Consider the following 24,418-nt stretch of genomic DNA (forward strand, 5'->3'; position numbering starts at 1 on the left):
TTTTTTTGAACAGTATACACTAATGTAAACAGTATAAACTAATTTTAGTTGAAGAAATTGCTAACCTTTATGGATTCTTCATGATTCTTTTGGCTTTTCTGTATTTTCTATTTTGCAATATTTTTGAGAGGCCTTATCTATCATGTCGTTTGCTGTTTGGTATATTCTCTGCGGGTCTCAGAGATAACCAGCATTTTAGTCTTCCTGGTCCTCAGATGCACTTCTCTTTACCAGTGTGAACTGTGGATCTCCTGGAGGGGGTTGTTAGAGTGTGGCAGGGGAATGGAGAGAACTCAGTAACTATGTGCTGTCAGTCCCCTCCAAGCAAAGGCCACTGGCAACACACCTGAAGTTGAACAAGTTGGGTTTATTACTTGAGTCAGCAAGGGCGAAACCACACCATGGGGAGCTGGGACGTATCACACTATTATTAGAGGATGTTAGAAAGAACCTTTTGTAGGATTTGGGATTTGGTTGGGTGATTTGGGGGATGGTCTAAGGAAACAGGAGTTTGCTGTAGATTGGGTGCTGTTGAAAGTAGGAGTAATTTTATAATTAAGTTATCTCAATAAATCTTACCTATAAAGAAGGGCAGATTAGAGTGAGGATAAAGCTCGCATTGTGGCATTCGTTAAAGAAGTAGTGGTTACTCATTTCAGCCACGAGAGGGGCTGTTGGTATTTTGTGGGTTGCACGTTTACCTTGTTTTTATCTGTACTTAGTAAAATTCTGAAGTGACCGTGCTTTGTCTCACTTTAGCATGGTCTTAGAGGGACTTGTCTGAAGTTGGTGTTCTCTGAGATGGTTTATGGCCACTAGGAGAGCAAGATGGCCTGGCTGTGAGGACCAGGCCAGCTTTCTGATGGCAAGGGCTGGTACTTTTTTTTTTCATTCTCAGTGTTCATGTGAATTTTTTCAGCTGTAGTAATTGAGTGCTGTTTTCTTCTGCATGAGAAAGTGTGAGCTGTGATAAAATTTTAAGTATCCTATTTTTACTGCAATCTTAGGCATTAGGCCATTAGGGTGATCTTGGACCCTTGTAGTACAAATTGTGGACAAGTGTAGCAGTGTGTTTCAAAGACCCTAGACCAAAATGAGGAAAACTTTCTTTTTTTTTTTTTTAAGGTATTTGTACAGCAGCTGAATTACAGAGATAATTTAATTATACTTTTATTGTTTCATATGACTTAACTGTTCCATAGGTCCCAGTGTAAAAGCATAAAAGTGAAATCAAGGGGCTTAGTCTTGAATCTCACAGATACCCCATTTTGACTCGTGAACTCTTGTGATTGGAAGGGGGCTTGTGATGAGATGGACCTTTTTTTTTTTAAAAAAGGTCTGCCATCACAGTTTGCCCTTTTATCTGGCTGAGAGTTCCTGAGGTGCTCAGCCCATATCACTGCCCATCCTTCTGGAGAAGCTTGGAGCGTATTCACTCACCCCAGTCTCTCTTCAGACTGTCTCTACTGGTGCTTTTGTGGTGAATATTTTAAAACCAGAGATACATTTTTACCCTTGACTAAAAAGAACAGGAAGCGGGGGTAGAATTCCTCATCAGTTGGTCATCATCTTAATGGCACATTAGTACGCTAAGTGAAGGATCAGTAAATTGTTGGTTTTATACAGCCCCAAGCTAAGAATGGTTTTTATATTTTTAAAGAGTTGTAAAAACAGACAAATCTGTGACAAAGATCTTATATGTCCCTATATAGAAAAAGTTGACTGACTACTTGCATTACTTGCCCAAGTATATTTTTCACTTTTATTATGAAACATAGCCCTTTGAGTAGTCTCGTGTATTTCTTTTTACAAACTCTAACTTTTTCCCTTAATTTTTAGAGGTAGATTGCATATAGGCTAATACAGTGCTAGCCTAGCAGTTAGCTCTTGGCCCAGGTGGGGAGGGGAGAGGTGGTGAGATGGAGCCCCCTTGTGGTAGCACATTCTTCACCTTGACAACTGGAATCGGACAGCAGGTTGATTCCCAAAGGAGGTTGGTAGGGTTTTCTTGTTTTGTTTTGTTTTGTTTTGTTTTATTCTTCGCGACACTAAATATTTTGTACATCATGTAAAACAAGTTCTTTTTAACCAGTTTAAGGACAGCTTGACAAGTTTTCGAAGTAGAGGAAATTTTCTCTATGATCCCAGGCTATTTGAAACTAAAAGGTACCCCAGCCTACAGTTGAACTTGTAGTCTAGTCTTTTTTTCTTTCTTAACCATTTTATTCAGGTATAATTTATCTGCCATAAAATCCACTTATTCTAAGTGTAGAGTTCGGCGATTTTTAGTAAATTTATTGAGTTGTGGAACCACCACCATGCTCTAGTTTTAGAACATTTCTACTACCCCAGAAAGCTCCTTTATTCCTATTTGCAGTCATTCTCCACTCCCACCTTCAGCCCTAGGCAGCTACTGATCTGTTTTCTGACTATCGATTTGCTGTTTCTGGAAGTTTCAAATAAGGAAATCATACAGCATACAGTCTTCTATATCTGGCTTCCTTCAGTTAGCGTAGTATGTTTGAGGTTCATTCATGTTGTAGCTTGTATCAGTAGTTAGTACCTTTTTATGGTTAAGATTTCAATACTTCATTATTCCATGGATATATCACATGTTGTTTCTCTGTTTACCAGTTCAATGGACATTTGGATTGGTTCCAGTTTTTGGCCATTAAGGATATTGCTGCTATGAACATTTGCCTTCAAGTTTTTGTGTGGATGTATATTTCCATTTTTCTTGGGTAAATACCTAGGAGTGGAATTGCTGGATCATATGGTAAATTTTTTTAGCTTTTTAAGATACCACCAAACTGTTTTCCAGAGTAGCTATACCATTTTGCTTTCCTGCCAACAGTGTATGAGGATTCTAGTTTTTGCAACATATATACAAACTTGATGTTGATATTGTCTTTTTTTATTATAGCAATTCCATTTATATATCTTTTGTATTTTTTTGCCATTCATGTATCTTGTTAGAGAAGTGTCTGTTTAAATCTTTTGTCCATTTCTTAGTTGGCTTATTTGTCTTATTGAATTTTAAGGATTCTTTATATATTCTGGCTATAAATTATTTATCAACTCTGTGATCTACATATTTTCTCCCAATTTGTAGCTCATCTTTTTATTTTCCTAATGTATCTTTTGAAGAAAAAAAATTAATTTTTATAAACCCCGGTTTACCAATTTTTCTTTAATGGATCATGATTTTGGAGTCCTACCAAGAGTGTTTAGCCTAACCGAAATCATGATGATTTTCTATTTTTTCTTCTAATGGTTTTTTAGTTTTAACTCTTAATTTAGGTCCATAGTCTGTTTTGAGTTAATTTTTGTGTATGGTGTGTGGTAAGGATGTAAGCTGCTGCTGCTGCTGTTGCTTCTTCCTCTTCTCCTTCTTCCTCACTGCTGCTGCCTCCTCCTCCCCCTGCCCCACTTCTTTTTTGGTGGGCTAAGGGCATTCAGTTGTCCCACCCAGAATCATTTGTTGAAAACACTACTTTTCCACATTGAATTATCTAGGCACCTTTGAAAGTAAAAGTCAATTGACCATAAATAGAAAGATCTATTTCTGGACTCTCAGTTCTGTTCCATTGATCCATATTCCCAACCTTGTTCCAGTTACTTGATTACTATGGCTTTATGGTAAGTTTGAAATCAGATAGTGTTGGTACTCCAACTTCATATTTTTCAAAATAGGTTTTTTTAAAGATTTTATTTATTTTTTAGAAAGAGAGAGTGCAAGAGGGGGGAGCAGTGGGGGAGGGAGAGGAAGAAGGAGAGAATCTTCAGCAGACTCTGACTGAGCGCGGAGCTCTACATGAGGCTCAGCTCGATTTCACAACCTTGAGATCATGACCTGAGCTGAAACCAAGAGTCACAGGCTTAACCAACTGAGCTACCCATGGCACCCCATGATTGTTTTTATATGTAGCTGGATTTGGTTTATTCATATTTTAAGGACTTTTCTATTTTTGTGATGATTGGTCTGTGGTTTCTTGTAATGTCTCTGACTTTGGAATTAGGTTAGTATTGGCCTTATAGAATGAGGTGGGGAGTGGTCCCTGTTCTGCTTTCTGAGTTTGTGAAAGACCTGTTACTTCTATCATCTTTGAGTATTTGATAAAATTCAACAGTGAAAGCCTTCTGAGCTTGGGTTTTCTTTGTTAGATGATTTTTAAATTAAGAATTCCTTTACTTGGGGCGCCTGGGTGGCACAGCGGTTAAGCGTCTGCCTTCGGCTCAGGGCGTGATCCCGGCGTTATGGGATCGAGCCCCACATCGGGCTCCTCTGCTGTGAGCCTGCTTCTTCCTCTCCCACTCCCCCTGCTTGTGTTCCCTCTCTCGCTGGCTGTCTCTATCTCTGTCAAATAAATAAATAAAATCTTTAAAAAAAAAAAAAAAAAGAATTCCTTTACTTGCTGTAGATCTGTTCAGATTTTCTTTCTTGTGTCAATTATGGTAATTTATCTTTCTAGGAATTTATATCCAAATCCTCTACTTAAGTCTTCTAATGTGTTGACATAAAATTTTCATACTATTTACTCATAATCCTTTTAATTTCTTCAAGATCACCTATGATGTCCTCTCTCTTATTTCTGGTTTTGGTAATTTGGGTCTTATCTTTTTTTCTTGATCAGTTTAAGGCTTGTCAATTTTCTTTCTTTCTTTTTTTTTTTAAGATTTTATTTATTTATTTGTCAGAGGGAGAGACCACAAGGAGGCGGGCAGGGGGAGCAGCAGGCAGAGGGAGAAGCAGACTCCCCACTGAGCAAGGAGCCCGATGAGGGACCCAATCCCAGGATGCTGGGATCATGACCTGAGCCGAAGGCAGACACTTAACTGACTGAGCCACCCAGGCGTCCCCTTTTCTTGATTGTTGTGAAAAGACAACTTTTTGTTTTATTGATTTTCCTTTATTATTTTTCTGTTCTCTTTCCATGATTTTTGCTCTACTCTTAATTTTTATTTTTTGTTGCTTTGGGTTTAGTTTGCTCTTTTTGTAGTTTATTAAAGGTAGAAACTTACTTTATTAATTTGAGATCTTTTCTCATCTTGATGTTTAAAATGATATATTTTTCTTCAGGTACTGCCTTAGCTGCAACCCCAAAATTGATGTTATGCCTTTTATTTCATTCATTTCAACATATTTTCTAATTTTCTTTGTAATTTCTTCTTTGACCCATGGGTTATTTAGAAGTATGTTGTTGAATTCCAAAGTTTGGGAATATCTCACACTTTTTCTGTTGATTTTTAATAATTTTGTTGTAATCAGATATTTTATATGATTTCAAAATTTACAGTTTCTTGACACTTTTTTATAAGCCAGCATACGATCTATCTTAGAATATGTTTCAGATATACTTGGAAAGAGTGTATTGTATTTTCTTCTAAAGATGTTAGGTTGAATTGGTCAGTAGTGTTCAAGTATATTTTTCTGTCTGGTTGTTTTATTATTGAGAGTGGGATATTGAAATCTCCAAGTTTTTTCAATTTTTAAGAATTGTAGCTAAATACATATAATGAAATTTATTATCTTAACCATTTTTTAGTGTATAGTTCAGTGGTCTTAAATACATTCATAGTGTTGTACACCCATCAGGACCATCCACCTTCAGTACCGTTTTCCTTTTGCAAAACTGAAACACTGTACTCATTAAACAGTAGCTGCTCATTCCTTCCTGTCCCAGTCCCCAGAAACCACCATTCTACTTTCTGTCTCTATGATTTTGGCTAGTCTATGCACTTAATATATGTATAATCATACAGTATTTGTCTTTTTATGACTGGATTATTTCACTTGGCATGATGTGTTTGTTTGTTGCTTGCAGTCTTTTTTGATTCAAAGTTTATTTTGTCTGAAATTAACCATCCCTGCTCTCTTGATTACAATTTACATGGAATATCTTTTTTCATCCTTTCACTTTTGACCTCTTTGTGTCTTTGGATCTAAAGTGAGTCGTGTAGGGCGCCCGGGTGGCACAGCGGTTAAATGTCTGCCTTCGGCTCAGGGCGTGATCCCGGCGTTATGGGATCGAGCCCCACATCAGGCTCCTCCGCTGTGAGCCTGCTTCTTCCTCTCCCACTCCCCCTGCTTGTGTTCCCTCTCTCGCTGGCTGTCTCTATCTGTGTTAAATAAATAAATGAAATCTTAAAAAAAATAAAGTGAGTCTTGTAGACAGCATATAGTTGGATCGTGTTTTTATATCTGTTCTGCCAGTCTATGTCTTTTGATCCATTTACATTTAATGTATTACTGATGAGGAAGGACTTCTATCATTTTACTATTTCTTTTCTATATACTTTATACTTTTTTGTCCTTCATTTCCTGCATTACTATCTTTGCTTATGTTTAGTTGATTTTTTTTTCAGTGAAAACATTTAAATTTCCTCTTGTTTCTTTTGTGTACATTCTATAGCTGTTTTTTTTATGTTTGCTATGGGGACTATATTTAACATCTTGAAGTTATAACAGTTTAGTTTGAAATTTTACCTGCTTAACCTCAATAACATACAACAGTTCTGTTCCTTTACATCTCCATCCCCACCTCTTTTATTTTTAGTGTCACAGAATTAAATTTTTATATATATAATTTGTCCAAAGACATAAATTAATAATTCTTTCTAATACATTCATTTCTTGAGTTATATAGAAAACAAAAAGTGTAGTTGTAAACCAGTTATGATACTAGCTTTTAGGCTACTCATTGATTTTTTTAATGTTTTAGTCTATTAAATCATGTTGAAAACAAAAAGTGGAGTTATAAACCAAAGTTACAGTAGTACAAGCTTTTATAACTACCCATGTATTTACCTTTATTGAAATCTTTATTTCTTCATATGGCTTTGAGTTAGTATCTAATGTCCTTTCATTTCAATCTGCAGGACTTCCTTTAGTGCTAGTAGTAACAGACTCCCTTAGCTTCTGTTTATCTTGAAATGTCTTAATTTCTCCCTCATATTTGAAAGACAGTTTTGCTGGATATAGGATTCTTGGTTGATAGAGATTTTTTTTCCTTTTAATGATATTACAGTTCTTTTAAAAATTTTATTTCCAAATTGCTTGCTGTTAGCATCGAGAAATTCAATTGATATTTTTGTATACTGACCTTGTACCCTGCAGTATTGTTAATAGGCACCTATGAGCTCTGATAATGGCTTTGTAGATTGTGAATTCTTTAGGATTCTCTTTGTAAACAGTTATGTTGTATGTGAATAAAGACAGTTTTATTTCCTTCTTCATCTTTAAGCCTTTCACTTTTCTTGTGTCATTACAGTAGATGGGATATCCAGTACAGTGCCAGATAGAAGTGGTCAGGGAAATAATCCTTGTGTTGGTCCTGATTTGGGGGGAGCAGTATTTCACATTAGCTCTGAATTTTGCATAGATACAAAGATCAGAACTCAGCTTTTTATCAGAGATGGAAACATATGAGTCTCTTGCCAGACGATGGATGCTGAAGCCTTTTTCTAGAACCTAGCTGTCCTCTTGGATGCTAGCCGGTTGAGGCTGTTTCAATTTAAATTAATTGAAATTAAATGAAAGTAAAAGTTCAGTTTCCTTAAATGTGTCTTACAATACACATTTCAAATGCCTAATAGTCACATGTAGCTAGTGTCTTCTGTACTGGTTGTGCAGGTACAGAACATTTCCAACATAGTAGAAAATTCTGTTTGACAGGACCAGTCTAGAATTTAAGACAAAATGACCTTCTTATCTGGAAAAGTTGTTTAATTTGAAGGGATGATAGTATTCTTTCCTGGAAGTTGGAGGTACCAGACAAAGAAAGAATGTCTTGTTTTTGCTAACTTATCCAGGAAAGTATTTTAAAACTAGAAGATACCAGTTTAAAACTGATTCTCTTGGTAGTTGCTTCAAAAGAACTAATTTCTGATTGTTATTCATACATTCTGTATTCATACACTTTTACATTCTTCTGAAGAAGAAGACTCTTCTCAATATTAAGACATCAAAGTGGAGGGTTATTTACACTCAGGCAACTCTTTTCCCTTCTTAATCAGATTAGCTGTAAGTAGTACAACTTAAAGTTATGTTAAAAGGATTCAGAATTAAGAGTGTAAGAATTTGTCTTTCAGATTTTTAATTTATCTTTCTCTAATCTTCATCACATCAAATACTAGCTGGGAAGACACTTCAGATCTTTAATATTGAAATGAAGAGTAAAATGAAGTCTCATACAATGGCAGAAGAGGTGATTTTCTGGAAGTGGGTCTCTGTGAACACTGTTGCCCTGGTGACTGAGACCACAGTCTACCACTGGAGCATGGAAGGTGACTCTCAACCCATGAAGATGTTTGATAGACATGCCAGTCTGGCAGGGTGCCAAATGATCCATTACCGGACTGACGAGTACCAGAAGTGGCTGCTCCTCATTGGCATCTCAGCTCAGGTAAGCTTTTGGCTGCCTTCAGGCACTGGTCTGATGCAATGGAGAGGTATAATACTGAAGTTGGTACAGGTGTGAGGCAGAAGAAATAGGCCCAGGCCTAAAAGAAATAGCGGTTACAAGAAATCCAAACTGGATCATATGAGAATTTTAATTTAACTTTGGCCTATGGACTCTACTGTATTCCATCAGATTACTTATATTTATCCTGTAAACTATTTCTGGCACAGTTTTGAGAAGTGAATTGTTGAGGAATTTTGTAGAGCCACTTGGAACCTATAGGTTTATGGAAAGTAGTTTTGGAGCTCCATTTTAAGGGCTTTAATGGAATATCACTAATTGGTATGCTTTTCTAAAGATTTATTTATTCATTTTGGAGAGAGCAAACAAGCACAGGAGGGAGAGGCAGAGGGAGGAGAGGGAGAGACAGTCTTTTTTTTTTTTTTTTTTTTTTTAAGATTTTATTTATTTATTTAACAGAGAGACAGCCAGCGAGAGAGGGAACACAGCAGGTGGAGTGGGAGAGGAAGAAGCAGGCTCATAGCGGAGGAGCCCGATGTGGGACTCGATCCCGGTACGCCGGGATCACGCCCTGAGCCGAAGGCAGACGCTTTAACGACTGCGCTACCCAGGCGCCCCTATATTCTACTGGGAGAGACAGTCTTAAGCAGACTCCTCGCTGGGCACAGAGCCTGACATGGGGCTCGATCTCACAACTCTGAGATCACACACGACCTAAGCCAGAACCAAGAGTCAGACGCTTAAAACTGACTGTACCACCCAGGTGCCCCTATTAATTCACAAATTTTTATGATGAAAGTGATAACTTTCTGCTGTGCTTCCTTTTTTCATTCCTGGTGGCTAATCTAGTCACCAGATTCTTGACTATAGGATGTTTGGCTTTATATCTTTATTAGCTAATTCTGGCCATTGAATGGTCTTCCATAGCCTAGTGGGAAAGTATAAATGCAGGATTCTAGCACTTAGAAAACTGTCAGACCGTTGAAGAGAGTGCTTTGAGATCCATAAGAGAATATCTTGGGTCAGAGAGGGCCCACAACAGAGGCGGCCTCTAAGCTGCATTTTGCCAGCTATAAAAGTGTACTTGGGAAGGAAACTGTGTGAATGGCTCTTTCTGGGAGTCTGGGGTCATCACTTGGCTGATACCTATAGGATGCACAAAAGGCAGCTAGAGGGGCAAGGCTGAGAGATGGTTGGGGGCAAGACTGAGGTACGTGCTGCTGGCAGTGGGAATTCAGCAGATTTTAAAGTGAGGGTGCTATGATTTTCCTTTTATGCATCATAATGGGGTAGAAATAATGCTACCAGTGATGTTGAGGAGGGACCAACATGAAGACTGGAGGCTGGGAAGCTAGTTGACAGGCAGATACAGGAGGAAAGCCATATAGCGTGTTCGGGAGTAAAAACATGTATGAGAAAGGTAAAGAGTGAGCAAATATGGAAGAAATACTTCTCTCCACTTTCGGAGTCTTCTCCACTCTGCAACTCCCAGGAGAAGTGAGCCGTGTGTGATTTAGATGGAATCACTGGCATTGGAGATGAAGAGGAGAGGCAAGACTTGAGATTTTATATCTCAACACTCAATGTGGAGCTCAAACTCACGACCCTAAAATCAACAGTCACACGCTCTAATGACTGAGCCAGCCAGGTGCCCCGAGGCAAGGCTTGAGATTTTAGAGGTGAAATGACTAGAACTTGGTGATGCATGGGACACCTCTCGGGGAGAGGGGAGTAAGATGATGGCCTAGCATCTGTCTCAGAATGAGGCATAGATGAGGGAGAGTTGAAGTACCTCTGCTCTAACCCTTCATCTTTGTTTTACACTGACAAGTTTGTCTCCTCAGGTGACCTGGTAGTTATTTGGTGTAATTTAAGGGACTTGCTTAGTCACAGAGCCTTTTAGTGATAGGCCCATGGCTTCCATTCAGCCCCAGTTACTTCTTATTGTCAGGGCTGAGGGTTAAGCTGGAATGACATATTTGTAGGAAACCTCACATCCTATCTGGAATAATGGGCATTCCCGTTGCTCCCACACATGATAATAACATTGTAATGATTCACCCATAGCAGCTTGTTTGGGTCTGATTGCCCAGGCTTCCATAAAAGGAATAATTTTACACCTAGGACATTTTCTGTGTTTTATCATCTGTTAGCTGGAATAATTTCCTCTTGGGAGTTACTAACCCTAGATAGATGCTGTTTATGGAGTTTTTCTCATATGGAAACTCTACCTTTGGTTTTCCACTGAAAGGAATTGGATGTTGCTGGCCTTTATGGTAGGCAGAGACTGCAGACAGTTCAGGTGTTGCTAATGGAGATGAAGTCAGAGGAGTGTCTGTGATGTGAGGGGTGAGTAGTGTGCCTTACACAGTAGTGTATGTTACTCTGGGATGAATTGTGAGAGAGTCACGAACAGGTAAAATCTGTATGACATATGCTATCGTGGTAAATTTTCAAGGTGGTATTGGCATGAAAAGAAAAAAATTGATTCACTTTACCTTTGTGAAGCCAGGATGGGAGCTAGAAGATCTCTCTTCCATAGTCCTTCATGCTATTCAAGAGTCAGTGGGAAAGCTATACTTTTTGAGCCTTTATGTTGTTTTCAGAAAGAGGTCCCTAGATTTACAGGACTCTCAACCAAGGAACAAAGTTAGTCACAGTATAGCGTTTATCACTCTTCGCAAATACTTGCCCAAGATACTTTTTGTTTTTGAATTTCCTCTTTATTTCATGAAGTTCAGTCTTTGTACTGAATCTGGTCTGAAAATATGTTTGTTCCCCCAGAAATGATGATGTCTGGGGGTTTGGAATGAAGCTTTGAGCTGATACTTATAAAACTAGATGACATTTAATTCATTCCACACTTAACTAACTCTTTCTCAAAAACCCTTTGCTCCAGTTTGACCTGAGTACTTCAAGTATTATTTTCTTCTTCTTCTTTTTTTTTTAAGATTTTATTTATTTATTCGACAGAGATAGAGACAGCCAGTGAGAGAGGGAACACAAGTAGGGGGAGTGGGAGAGGAAGAAGCAGGCTCACAGGGAGGAGCCTGATGTGGGGCTCGATCCCATAACGCGGGGATCACGCCCTGAGCCGAAGGCAGACGCTTAACTGCTGCGCCACCCAGGCGCCCCTATTTTATTCTTCTTAGCCAGAGATCAGTGTGTTTTTTCTGTAAAGGCTTAGATAGTAAATATTTTTTGCTTTGTGGGCCAAAAATATTTGGTCTCTCTCACAACTACTTAACTGTGAAGTTTTAGTACAGGCAGCCATAGATAGTATGTAAGTGAATGGCCATGGCTTCATGCCAATACAACTTTACTTACCAAAACAGGTGGGAAAAACCATACAGAAATAAAAAGAATTAGTAGGAATACTAAGAATATTGTATACCGGTAAATTAGATAACTTAGATGAAAGGACTAATTCCCAGAAAGACATAGATTACTGAAAAGAAGTAGAATATATTCAATACAAAATACTCAAGAAAAAATAGAAGACCTGAATAGGCCTGTACAGCAAGTTAAGACACTCAATTAGGAATGAAAAAACTACCCACAAAGAAAAACTCTGACCAGGATGGTTTCACTGGTTAATTCTACCAAATATTCAAAGAAAAATTAGTATTAATCCTTCACAGACTTTTCCAAAACATAGAAGAGGAGGGAATACCTCTCAGTTCATTCTGTGAGATACCAAAAACAAAGACATCACAAGAAAACTGCAGACCACTATCTCCTCTGATTATAGATGCAAAAATCTTCAACATTATACTAGTGAATTGAATCCAACAACATATAAAAAGAATTGTATGTCATAATTGAGTGGAACTTATCTGGGAATACCAGGTAGGTTTAATATCCAAAAAACAATTAAAATAATGCACAATATTAATAGAATAAAAGACAAAAACCACTTGATCATCTCAGCAGACACAGAAAAAACATATGATAAAACCCAGCACCTTTCATAATAAAAATGCTCAACAAACTAGGAATAGAAAGGAACTTCCTTAACCTGATAAAGGACATCTGAGAAAAACACACAAAGAGCATCTTACTTAATAGTGAAAGACTGAAAGTTTTCCCAAGATTGGAACAAGACAGAGATATCCACTTTTGCCACTTCTGTTCAACATCAGACTAGAGATCTGGTTAGAGCAAGCAGATAAAGAATAAAAGGCATCCTGATTTGAAAGGAAGAATTAAAACTATCTTTCTTTGCAGATAACATGATTTTATATTTGAAAATCTCAAGATATCTAATAAAAAATTCCAGAACTAATAAGTACAAGGTTACAGAGTGCAAGATCAGTATACAGAAATCAGTTGTGTTCCTACGCACTTGGAATGAATAATTCAAAAATGAAATTTCAGGGGCGCCTGGGTGGCACAGCAGTTAAGCATCTGCCTTCGGCTCAGGGCGTGATCCCGGCGTTATGGGATCGAGCCCCACATCAGGCTCCTCTGCTAGGAGCCTGCTTCTTCCTTTCCCACTCCCCCTGCTTGTGTGCCCTCTCTCACTGGCTGTCTCTATCTCTGTCAAATAAATAAAATCTTTTTTAAAAAAATGAAATTTCATTCATGGTAACATCAAAAAGAATAAAATACTTAGGAATAAATTTAACAAAAGTGTATAACTTTTATATCCTTAAAACTACAAAACACTGTTTTGAAAGTAATTAAAGAAGATCTAAGTAAATGGGAAAACATCTCGTGTTCATGGATCATAATAGTTAATATTTTTTAGATGTTAATACTCCCCAGATTGATCTGCAGATTCACTGTAATCCCTGTCAGAATACCAGCTAAGTTCTTTTTAGAAATTGATAAGCTGACCCTAAAATTCATACAGAATTGCAAGGAACTCAAAGTAACCAAAACAGTCTTGATGAAAACAACAAAATAAGAGTACTCAGACTTCCCAGTTTCAAAGCTTGCTACAAACCTGCAGTAATCAAGACAGTATGGTACCAAGATAGGAATAGACATATGGATCAATAAGGTAGAATTAAGAGTCTAGAAACAGGGGCGCTTGGGTGGCTCAGTCATTAAGCGTCTGCCTTTGGCCAAGGGCGTGATCCCAGGGTCCTGGGATCAAGCCCTGCATCGGGCTCCCTGCTCTGCTGGGAGCCTGCTTCTTCCTCTCCCACTCCCCCTGCTTGTGTTCCCTCTCTCACTGGCTGTGTCTCTCTCTGTCAAATAAATAAATAAATCTTTAAAAAAAAGAAGAATCCAGAAATAATACCCTTACATTTATGGTCAGTTGATTTTTTTGATAAGGATGCCAGCACAATTCAACAGAGGAAAGAACAGTCTGTTCAAGAAATGGTTTGAGGATACTGGATATCCATATATATAAAAGCATGAAACTGAACCCCTATGTCGCACCATGCTAAAAATTAACTCAAAATGGATCAGATCCAAATGTAAGAACTGAAGCTATAAAACTCTTAGAAGATAACATAGGAGCAAATCTTAGTGACCTTGAGTTAAGCAGAACCTTTGTAGATACAACATCAAAAGCATAAGCAATGAAAGAAAAACATATAAAAGCAAAATTAAAATCTTTTGTGCTACAAATGATACCATCAAGAAAGTGAAAAAGTAACCTGCCATTTGGAGAAAATATTTCGAGGTCATATATCTGATAAGGGACTTGTATCCAGAATATATAAAGAACTCTTACAACTCAATAATAAAAAGGCAAATAATCCAGTTTACAAATAGATAAATGAATTGAACAAATAATTCTCCAAAAAGCTATCTACATGGCCAATAACACACTAAAAGATGTTCATCATTAGTCATTGTGGAAATGTAAATTGAAAACAATGTGAGAGGCGGCTGGCTGTCTCAGTCAGTAGAGCATGCCACTCTTGATCTCAAGGTTGTGAGTTCAAACCCCACATTGGCTGTAGAGCTTACTTAAAAAAACAAACAAAACAGAAAAATCCCCACAAAATGTAGTGTCACTTGAACCTTCTATGATGCCTATAATCAAAAAGATCACCAGTAACAAATATTGCCAAGGATGTAGAGAAACTGGAACCCTCATACATTGCTGGTGGAAATGTAAAACACACAGCTATGACAGAAAATAGTTTAGCAATTGGGGCGCGTGGGTGGCACAGCGGTTAAGTGTCTGCCTTTAGCTCAGGGCGTGATCCCGGCGTTATGGGATCGAGCCCCACATCAGGCTCCTCCGCTATGAGCCTGCTTCTTCCTCTCCCACTCCCCCTGCTTGTGTTCCCTCTCTCGCTGGCTGTCTCTGTCTCTGTCGAATAAATAAAATCTTTTAAAAGAAAAAAGTTTAGCAATTCCTCAAAAAGTTAAATGTAGAGTTACCATATGACCTAGGAATTCCACTCCCAGTTATATACCCAAGAGAATGTAAATATACATCCACATAAAATATTACACACAGGACATCGGCAGGAATGGTGAAGTAAGGACCTTTGAAAATCTCCTCCATAAAAGCAGTGCTGGCAAAAATTCTCAAAATCAGCATTTTTAGAGTTCTGGAAATTAGCCACAGGCTTACAAAAATCCAAAGAACTTAAGAATTTAAGAAAATTTGCTACATCTCAGTTTTAACTTGTGCTGTTCCCATCCCCCTCTGTACAGTTTTCTGATGGCCTTGAGATCCAACAGCTCCACCAGTTGATGAAATACAGCAACCTTACAGCCTCGGAAGGCAAAAATGGTTTAGAGCTCCCCCAAAAGCACCTTTCCCAGATAAACTTCATTATTTGACCTGTCTGGTAGTTTCTTGGAAATCTCCATTCGCAGACCTTGCCTTTTATTTGACTTAACTCACTCTTGCTCAGTGCACACGGCCTTATCTCCTGGGACACTTGTGGTACACCATCAGCAACAATTGTTTAACATCACAGCTGCCTGTGGGGATGTTAATAGTTGAGGCAAATAAGAAGCCAGCTAAAAAAAAAATTAAAAAGAAAAGTTGTAGAATGAGATGTTCATAGGGGGCTTTCAAAAGTTTCGGCATATTCTTGGGAATCTAGAAGACCACGTACATGCACAGAGCTGTGCACCTGCCCAAGAAAGAATTGACCAGGCCTTAAGCCCTTGAGACTCTGTACAAGCAGGATGTGAAGGCCGAAGGCCAATGCAGTATTGTAAGCTGCCTGCCAGAGTATTGAAGGCGTGTCTCAACACATATACACTCTCTCAGCAAAGGCTGAGACTCAAGGCATTTAAGGAATCTCTTTCAAATTATTAACTGACCAGTAAGCTCGGTAGAGACCTCAGTGACCACATATGACAAAGAATACAGACTTTACAGAATTAGTTCCGGAAAACAACTACAAATAAGCCCAGGAAAGGGGGGAGTATCTGATTTCCAGAGTTGTCACTTTATGTTATTTAAAATTTCCAGCTTTCAATAACAGCATCGAAAATGAAGTATGTGAAGAAACAAAGTATAGCCCATACTCAAAGGGGAAAAAGTAGTCAATAGAGGCTGTTTTGAGGAAGCCCAGACGTTGGAGTTAACTTTCAAAAAGACTGTAAGTCAGCTATTTTAAATATTTTCAAAGAACTAATGGAAAGTATGCCCAAAAAACTAAAGGAAAGTATGAGAACATTGCCTCCACATAAACCATAACAATAAAGAACTAGGAGGTATTAAAAAAAAAAAAAAAACCAACCTATGGGATGCCTGGCTGGCTCAGTTGGAAGAGCATACAACTCTTGGCCTCAGGGTTGTGAGTTCAAGCCCCATGTTGGGCACAGAGCCCACTTAAAAAAAAAAAAAATCTCATAGATTTGTGGAATACCATCAAGTGGGCCAGTACACATACTGGAAGTCCCACAAGAAGGAGAGAAAGAAAGGGGAAGAAAGAATATTTGAAGAAATAATGGCCCCAAATGTAGCAAATTTGATGAAAACCATGAACCTCAAAGAGATCCACACCCAGATATATCATAGTTAAACTATCAAAAGACAATCTTGACAGCAGTAAGAAAGAAGCAAACTATTATCTTGTACAATGGACTCTCAATAAGATTAACAACTGATTTCTTACCAGAAACCATCCAGGCCAGAAGGCAATAGTATGATATAATCAAAGTGCTTTAAAAAAAATGAAAGATTGTCAACCAAGAATTCTGTATCCAGCAGAATTCTTCAAATAATGAAGGGGAGATTAAGGCATTACCAGGTAACAAAAGCTGAGAGAATTTGTCTCTAACAGATCTGCCCTATCAGAAATAATAAAAGGAATCTATCAAGTGAAAATGAAAGGACCCAAGTCAGTAACCCAAACCCACATGAAGAAATAAAGAGCACTAGTATGAGTAACTGTATAGGTAAATATAAAAGACTGTATAAAGGTAGTTTTGTTTATGGCTTTTTTCTTGTGAGTTAAAAGATGACTACTAAAGCAATAATTATAAATCTGTGTTAATAAGTATATAAAATATCTAAATATGTACTTTGTATGACAATAGAACAAAGGAGGGGGAGGAATAGAGCTATAAAGGAGCTAAGTTTTTGTATAGTATAGAAATTATAATGATACAAATCCAAATTAGATTGTTACAAATGAGGACATTAATTGTAATCCTGAGGCAACGACTAAGAAAATGACTTTTTAAAAAATCACAAAAGGAATAACAAGATAAGTGAAGTGACACACTAGAAAATATCTATTTAACACAGAACAAGGTAATAATGAAATAATAGAGGAGCAAAGAAAACATAAAACATATAGAAAAAAATAGCAAACTGGCAGAAGTAAATCTTACCCTACCAGTAGTTGCATTAAATGGATTGAACACTTAAAAGGCAGAGATTGGCAGAATATTAAAAAAAAAAAAACCCATAGTCCATCTACATATGCTGTTTACTGGAGACACACTTTAAATTCAAAGATAGAGTGGGTTGAAAAAAGAATGGGAGGGAAATACTCTGCCAATTATACCCAAAAGAGAGCTAGATTGGCTATCTTAATATCAGATAAAATAGACTTTAAGGGGCGCCTGGGTGGCATAGCGGTTAAGCGTCTGCCTTCGGCTCAGGGCGTGATCCCGGGATCCTGGGATTGATCCCTGCATCGGGCTCCCTGCTCCGCTGGGAGCCTGCTTCTTCCTCTCCCACTCCACCTGCTTGTGTTCCCTCTCTTGCTGGCTGTCTCTATCTCTGTCAAATAAATAAATAAAATCTTTTAAAAAAAATAGACTTTAAGATAAAAATTATTACTGGGGTGCCTGGGTGGCTCAGTCAGTTAAGCATCTGTCTTTGGCTCAGGTCATGATCTCAGGGTCCTGGGATTGAGCCCCGCATCAGGCTCTCTGCTCAGCAGTGAGTCTGCTGCTGCTTCTCCATCTGTGATCTCTCTGGCTCGCACTCTCTCTCAAATAAATAAAATCTTTAAAAAAAAAAGATAAACATTGGTACTGAAAACTTATATACAATGTTCATAGCAATATTATATATATATTTTTTAAGTTTTTTTTTTTTTTTAAGAGATGGAAAGAGAGAATGTTAAGTAGGCTCCGTGCCCAGTGCTGGGCTAGATCTGGTGACCCTGAGATCATGACCTGAGCTGAAATCAAGAGTTGGGTGCTTAACTGACTGAGCCACCTAGGGACCCCTTAAGTTTTTGGGTTTTTTTAAGATTTATTTATTTATATTGGAGCACAAGTAGGGGAGGGGCAGAAGGAGAGGGAGACAATCTTGAGCAGACTCTGCACTGAGCGTGGACCCCGGCACAGAGCTCGATCCCACAACCCTGAGATCATGACATGAGCCAAAATCAAGAGTGGGACATATAACTGAAACTGAGCCACCCAGGTGCACCAGAACCTTGAGTTTTAATCTAAATTCCAGTTACTTAACATATGATGTAGTATTAGTTTCAGGTGTACAATATAGTGATTCAGCACTTTCAGTACAACACCTGATGCTCATCACAAGTGCACTCCTTAATTTGCCTCACCTATTGAACCCACCCCCCCCCACTCGCCCATCTGCCCTCTGGTAACCATCAGTTACAACATTATTTATTTTAGCCAAAAGATGGAAACAATCCAATGTCCATCAGCTGATAAATGCATAAATAAAATGTATATCCATACAGTGGAATATTTATTTAACAATAAAAAGAAATGAAGTACAGTTGACCGTTGAACAGCAGGGGTTTGAACTGCATGGGTTTACTTATACACAAATTTTTTTCAGTAAATACAGTATTTTACTGTAAACATATTTTCTCAACATTTTTTTTCTAGCTTTATTGTTAAGAATGCAATGTATAATACATATATAAAATATGTTTTATTTGACTATGTTATTGGTAAGGTTTCTGGTCAACAGTAAGCTATTAGTAGTTAAGTTTTTGGAAAATCAAAAGTTATACATCGATTTGACAATGTCAGGGGTCCTTGCATTGCTCAAGAGTCATCTGTACTGATAAATGCTATATACCATGACTATGCTTAATCTTGGAAATACTAAGCTAAGCGAAACATGTCAGCACAAAAGAACCCCACATATTGTATGATTCCATTTTTATAAGACATTCAGAATAGTGATCTACAGAGATAGAAAATGGGCAAGTAGTCACTTTGACTGGGGGTGGAGTGTGGGAGGTGAGAATGGGGATTGGCTGCTAATGAGGTTTCTGTTAAGGGATGAAAGTGTTTTAAAAGTACATTGTGGTGATGGTTGTACAATCTTGTGAATAAACTAAAAAACATTGGATCATATATTTCAAATGAATGAATTATATGGTAAATGAATTATATCTCAATAAAGTTGGTAAAAATACCTTTAGGAATCATGCTCATTTATAAGGAAATCATGTTTGAAAAATATTTTGAAAGAAAGGATTATAAATTACAGTATTGTCTGTGCTTTACTGACAAAAATGAAAGCCAACAAATAAAAAAATCCAAGCTAAAAACTGTTTTTACTCTCACTATACTAATGACACCAAAGGTGTTGGCTTTTCTACAGCAAACAATTCTCTAATTCTCTGTGGACACCAACTGGATGTCCAAAAATTAGTACAGACCCCACAGGTTAAGGGTTCAATCCCACAAGACTGCCCCCATGCCTTCAGATGCCATTCTCAAGTCCCAGGCCACTAGGACCTCTGGCCAACAAGCTATAAATCAGGGATTTCCACAACCCCCTTCTCAGGTTTGATAATTTGCCAGAATGGCTCCTATAAACCCAGGAAGGCATTTTACTTACTATTACTGGTTCATTAAAAGGGATACAACTTCGGAACAGCCAAATGGAAGAGATGGATAAGGCAAGACATGGAGGAAAGAGGTATGCATGGAGCTTCTGTGCCCTGTACAGGCCCTCCACCCTCCCAGCACCTTGATGCTAGGAGCTCTCTGAACTCTATAATTCAGGGGTTTCTATGTACATGTTGATTGATCATTGGTGATGATCAGGTTACTGTCTCCAGCCCCCCCCCCCCGCATTCCCTTTCCTAGAATTCAGGATGTGGTGGGACTGAAAGTTCCAAACCGGAAGCTATCTAAGGCCCCCCGTAAGCTTTTGTGTTATGAAGATGCACATCTCACTCATATCACTTAGGAAATTTCAAGGGTTTCAGGAGTTCTGTGCCAGGAACAAGGGACAAAGACTGAATATGTATTTTTCACTGTATCATACTAACAAGTATTCAGCAACAACAAAAACCCACGGGCATAAGGATAGACATGTAGATCAATGGAATAGAACGGAGAGTCCAGGAATAAACCATACATGTGTGGCCAACTGATTTTTTTTAAAGATTTTATTTAGAGAGAGAGACTGACACCATGAGCAGGAGGGGCAGAGAGAGAGAGAGAATCTCAGACTCCACGCTGAAAGTGGAGCCCAGTGTGGGGCTCAGTCCCAGGACCCTGAGATCATGACCTGAGCTAAAACCAAGAGTTGGACATTTAACCAACTGTGCTACCCAGGCACCAATTGATCTTTTACGATGGTGGCAAGACCAATCCATGAGGAAAGACTATTCTCTTCAACAAGTGGTGCTGGCACACCAGGATATTCAAATGCAGAAGAGTGGAGTTGGATTCCTACCTTGTACCATATATAAAAATTAATTCTGGGCTCCTGGGTGGTTTAGTTTGTTGAGAGTCCAACTCTTGATTTTGGCTCAGGTCATGATCTCAGGGTTGTGAGATTGAGCTGGGCCTGGGGCCTGCTTAAGATTCTCTCTCTCTCTCTCTCTCTCTCTGCCCCTCCTCCAGCTCACATTCACTTTCTCTTTCTCTTTCTCAAATAAATCTTTAAAAATTAACTCAAAGTGGATCAAAGACGTAAATATAAGAGGCAAAACTGTAAAACCTTTAGAAGAAGATGTGAGGAATGTTCATGACTTTGTATTTGGCTATGGATTTTTAGATATAATACCCAAAGCATAAGCAACAAAAGGAAAAATAAGTAAATTGGACTTTGTCAAAATTAAAAACATTTGTGAATCAAAAGACATGGTCAAGAAAGTGAAAAGACAACCTACAGAATGGAAGCATTTGTAAATCATGTATCTGAGAAGAGTCTAGTATCTAGAATATATAGAGAACACTTACAACTCAACAACAGAAAGATGTCCCAATTAGAAAATGGGTAAAAAGACTTGAACAGACATTTATCCAGAGATACACAAATAGCCGACAAGCACATGAAAAGGTGTTCAACATCATTAGTCACTGGGGAATTGCAAACCAAAACCATAATGAGGTACCACCCATTGAGATGGTTGTAATTTTTTTTAACGGGAAATAACGAGTATTGGCAAGGATGCAGAGTTATTGGAATCCTTGTGTGTCAGTAGTGGGAATGTAAAATGGTTCAGCTCCCGTGGAAAACAGATTGATGATTCCTCAAAAAATTTAACATAAAGTTACCATTTGACCTAGCAATTCTACTTCTAGGCACCGATCTAAGAAAAATTATGAAAACACACTCATACAAAAACCTGTGCACAAATACTCATAGCAGCATTATTTGTAATAGCTAAAAGATGAAGACAACCCAAATGTTCACCACTGGATGAATGGATAGACAAAATGTGATTTATACATAAAATTTATACATAAAGTGGAATATCACTTAGCACAGAAAGGAATGGAGGACTGATACAGGCTACAGCGTGGATAAACCTGGAAAACCTCACTGAGTGAAACAAGTCAGACACAAAAGTCCTCATATTTTGATTCCATTTATATGAAATATTTAGGTGAATCTGTCGAGACAAAGACTGGTGGTTGCCAGGGGCTGGGGCGCGGGGAGATGGCGACTAACTTTTAATAGGCACAGGGATTTTTTTAGAGGACGAAAATGTTTTGAAACTACACAGAGGTGATGGATGTACAACATTGTGAATGTTCTAAATTTCACTGAATTGAATCCTTTAAAATGGGTAATTTTAGGTTATGTGAATGTCATCTCAACAAAAAGGAGACCAGAGGAGAACATGGAGGGTGGATTTTGGCCCATAGGCCATAGTTTGCAGCCTCCTGTCTAAGCATTTGCAAATGTTTCCCCTTTGTTAGAAACAGCTTTTCCTTTTCACCTTGTGACCTCTTACTCCAGCTTGTCATCAGGAAGCCTTTCCTGACCCACCAGACTGAGTGAGCTGAGTCACAGCATCTTGCCCTGTCCTGGGCCAGAGCAGTTAGCACCCTGTATTGCTGTTGCTTGCTTCCTTGCCAGAAACCCTTATCATGTGTCTTTAAGGGAAAGGTCTGGGTCGCACTCACTTTCCTTATCCTTAGCCCCTCGCATGGTGCCTGGCACAAAAGGAAGCATTTTTGCATTGAATCTTTGTCAGCTACAGTCCTCAATATGCCCTTTCCCAAAGCACACAACACTCAGCACCCCTGTGAGGTGGACTTTACCAGCAGGAGCCTTAAGGCTCAGAAGCAGGTAGCCTCTAGGTGGGTCCATGAGGACAGGCAGCGCAGGAGTCCAGGTCTCAGTCTTGATATCAGGTGTTTTCTCTGCTCCACGTACCTCTTCTTGGCTTTAGTCTTTTCTAGCATGGGGACTCAAAGGTACTGTCTCCATATTATCTCCAGTCTTCCCATCCTCACCTGGAAGGGTGAGTCTTTGTTCTGTCCTTACTCTTATTTAGAAATTTTCTTGTTCATTCTTCTGTTAAGTGTGCACACAAATGTCTACCAGTTGCTCCCCTATTTCTCCCTCCTTCCAGCCCTTGGCAACTGGTCTACTCTGCCTCTCTGGATTTCCCTATTCTGGATATTTCAAATGTGGAGATCCCTATTCTGGATATTTCATATGTGGCCTTTGTGATTGGCTTCCTTCACTTTGCATGTTTTCAGGGTTCATCCATGTTGTAGCATGAATTGGTACTTTGCCTAGTACTTCAACATAAGTCTCTGCAGTAGAAAAGTACAAAGGAAAGGTTCTTTAAAAAGAAAAATGTTGAAGCCTTTGTTCCCCTTTTTAAGGAGTGGGGGTAGGTGGCAGATACACTGAGGATCTGAATTTTACCCATAGACTGCATGGGGGCTCATTTGGCTGGGGTGGCAATTTGAATGTTGAATTCTAGGAGTGTGAGCTGTGATGCTGTCATGTCTCATTTACTTACGTCTCTTTACTTAGCTTTTTGAGCATTTGATATTGGATACAAATATATTGAAATTCTTTGCTAGAAAATGTAAGTTCTAAGTTTTATAAAAGATATTAGCCTTATTGGGGTTTATTTTTTTTATAATGATTTTTTATTTTATTATGTTAGTCACCATACAGTACATCCCCGGTTTCCAATGTAAGGCTCGATGATTCATTAGTTGCGTATAACACCCAGTGCATCATGCAATACGTGCCCTCCTTACTACCCATCACCGGTCTATCCCAATCCCCCACCCCCCTCCCCTCTGAGGCTCTCAGTTTGTTTCTCATAGTCCATAGTCTCTCATGTTTCATTCCCCCTTCTGATTACCCCCCCTTTCTTTATCCCTTTCTTCCCCTACCGATCATCCTAGTTCTTATGTTCCATAGATGAGAGAAATCATATGATAGTTGTCTTTCTCTGCTTGACTTATTTCACTTAGCATTATCTCCTCCAGTGCCGTCCATGTTGCAGCAAATGTTGAGAACTCGTTCTTTCTGATAGCTGAGTAATATTCCATTGTATATATGGACCACAACTTCTTAATCCAGTCATCTGTTGAAGGGCATCTCGGCTCCTTCCACGATTTAGCTATTGTGGACAATGCTGCTATGAACATTGGGGTGCATATGGCCCTTCTCTTCACTACGTCTGTATCTTTGGGGTAAATACCCAGTAGTGCAATGGCTGGATCATAGGGTAGCTCAATTTTTAACTTTTTAAGGGACCTCCACACTGTTTTCCAGAGTGGCTGTACCAACTTGCATTCTATAGGGGTTTATTAAATACAATTTTTGCTATTTATAAATTTCAGAAAACCCAATACAATTTTTGCTATTTATAAATTTGATTATACTGATTAAACTACTGATTTAAACTACTGCTTAAACTACTCTTTTAACACTTTAGAGTTTTTCTTCCCAAGACTGACTTTATATGAATACTTATGTGTATGTGTGGAATGTATGTATATATAGATTTACATATACAAACATTGAATATACACTTACACATATACACAAACATGTATAAATGCATATCTCTCTGTATACACACATTTTAGGTTTAACAAATTGGAACCATCTGTCTTACTGTTTTGTAGTTTTATCTTTTTCCTGGTGTTTGCAACCATCTTTCCACATCAGATTTAGAGTTGTGTCATGTCTTTAATGCCTAATAGGCTTTTTTTTTTTTAAGATTTTATTTATTTATTCAACAGAGATAGAGACAGCCAGCGAGAGAGGGAACACAAGCAGGGGGAGTGGGAGAGGAAGAAGCAGGCTCCCAGCGGAGGAGCCTGATGTGGGGCTCGATCCCAGAACGCCGGGATCACGCCCTGAGCCGAAGGCAGACACCCAACCACTGTGCCAC

At 38.5% G+C, this 24,418-nt stretch overlaps 1 protein-coding gene across 7 annotated transcripts in view; it reads left to right on the forward strand.

The window, feature by feature from the left end:
- Positions 1–24,418, forward strand: part of CLTCL1 (clathrin heavy chain like 1) — a 94,407-nt gene that overhangs the window by 11,457 nt on the left and 58,532 nt on the right. For 6 of the 7 annotated variants that reach the window (XM_087857517.1, XM_045815113.2, XM_087857514.1 and 3 more), the window contains exon 3: positions 8,137–8,405. The exons of the other annotated variant lie outside the window; for it this stretch is intronic. In XM_087857517.1, the coding sequence (XP_087713643.1) occupies positions 8,137–8,405 (269 nt within the window). The remainder of the gene's footprint in view (positions 1–8,136; positions 8,406–24,418) is intronic. 7 annotated transcript variants of the gene reach the window in all.

This window comes from Ursus americanus, chromosome 30 (genome assembly GCF_024610735.1).
Source record: "Ursus americanus isolate L20-20 chromosome 30, mUrsAme1.1.p, whole genome shotgun sequence".
NCBI classification, from domain to species: domain Eukaryota; kingdom Metazoa; phylum Chordata; class Mammalia; order Carnivora; family Ursidae; genus Ursus; species Ursus americanus.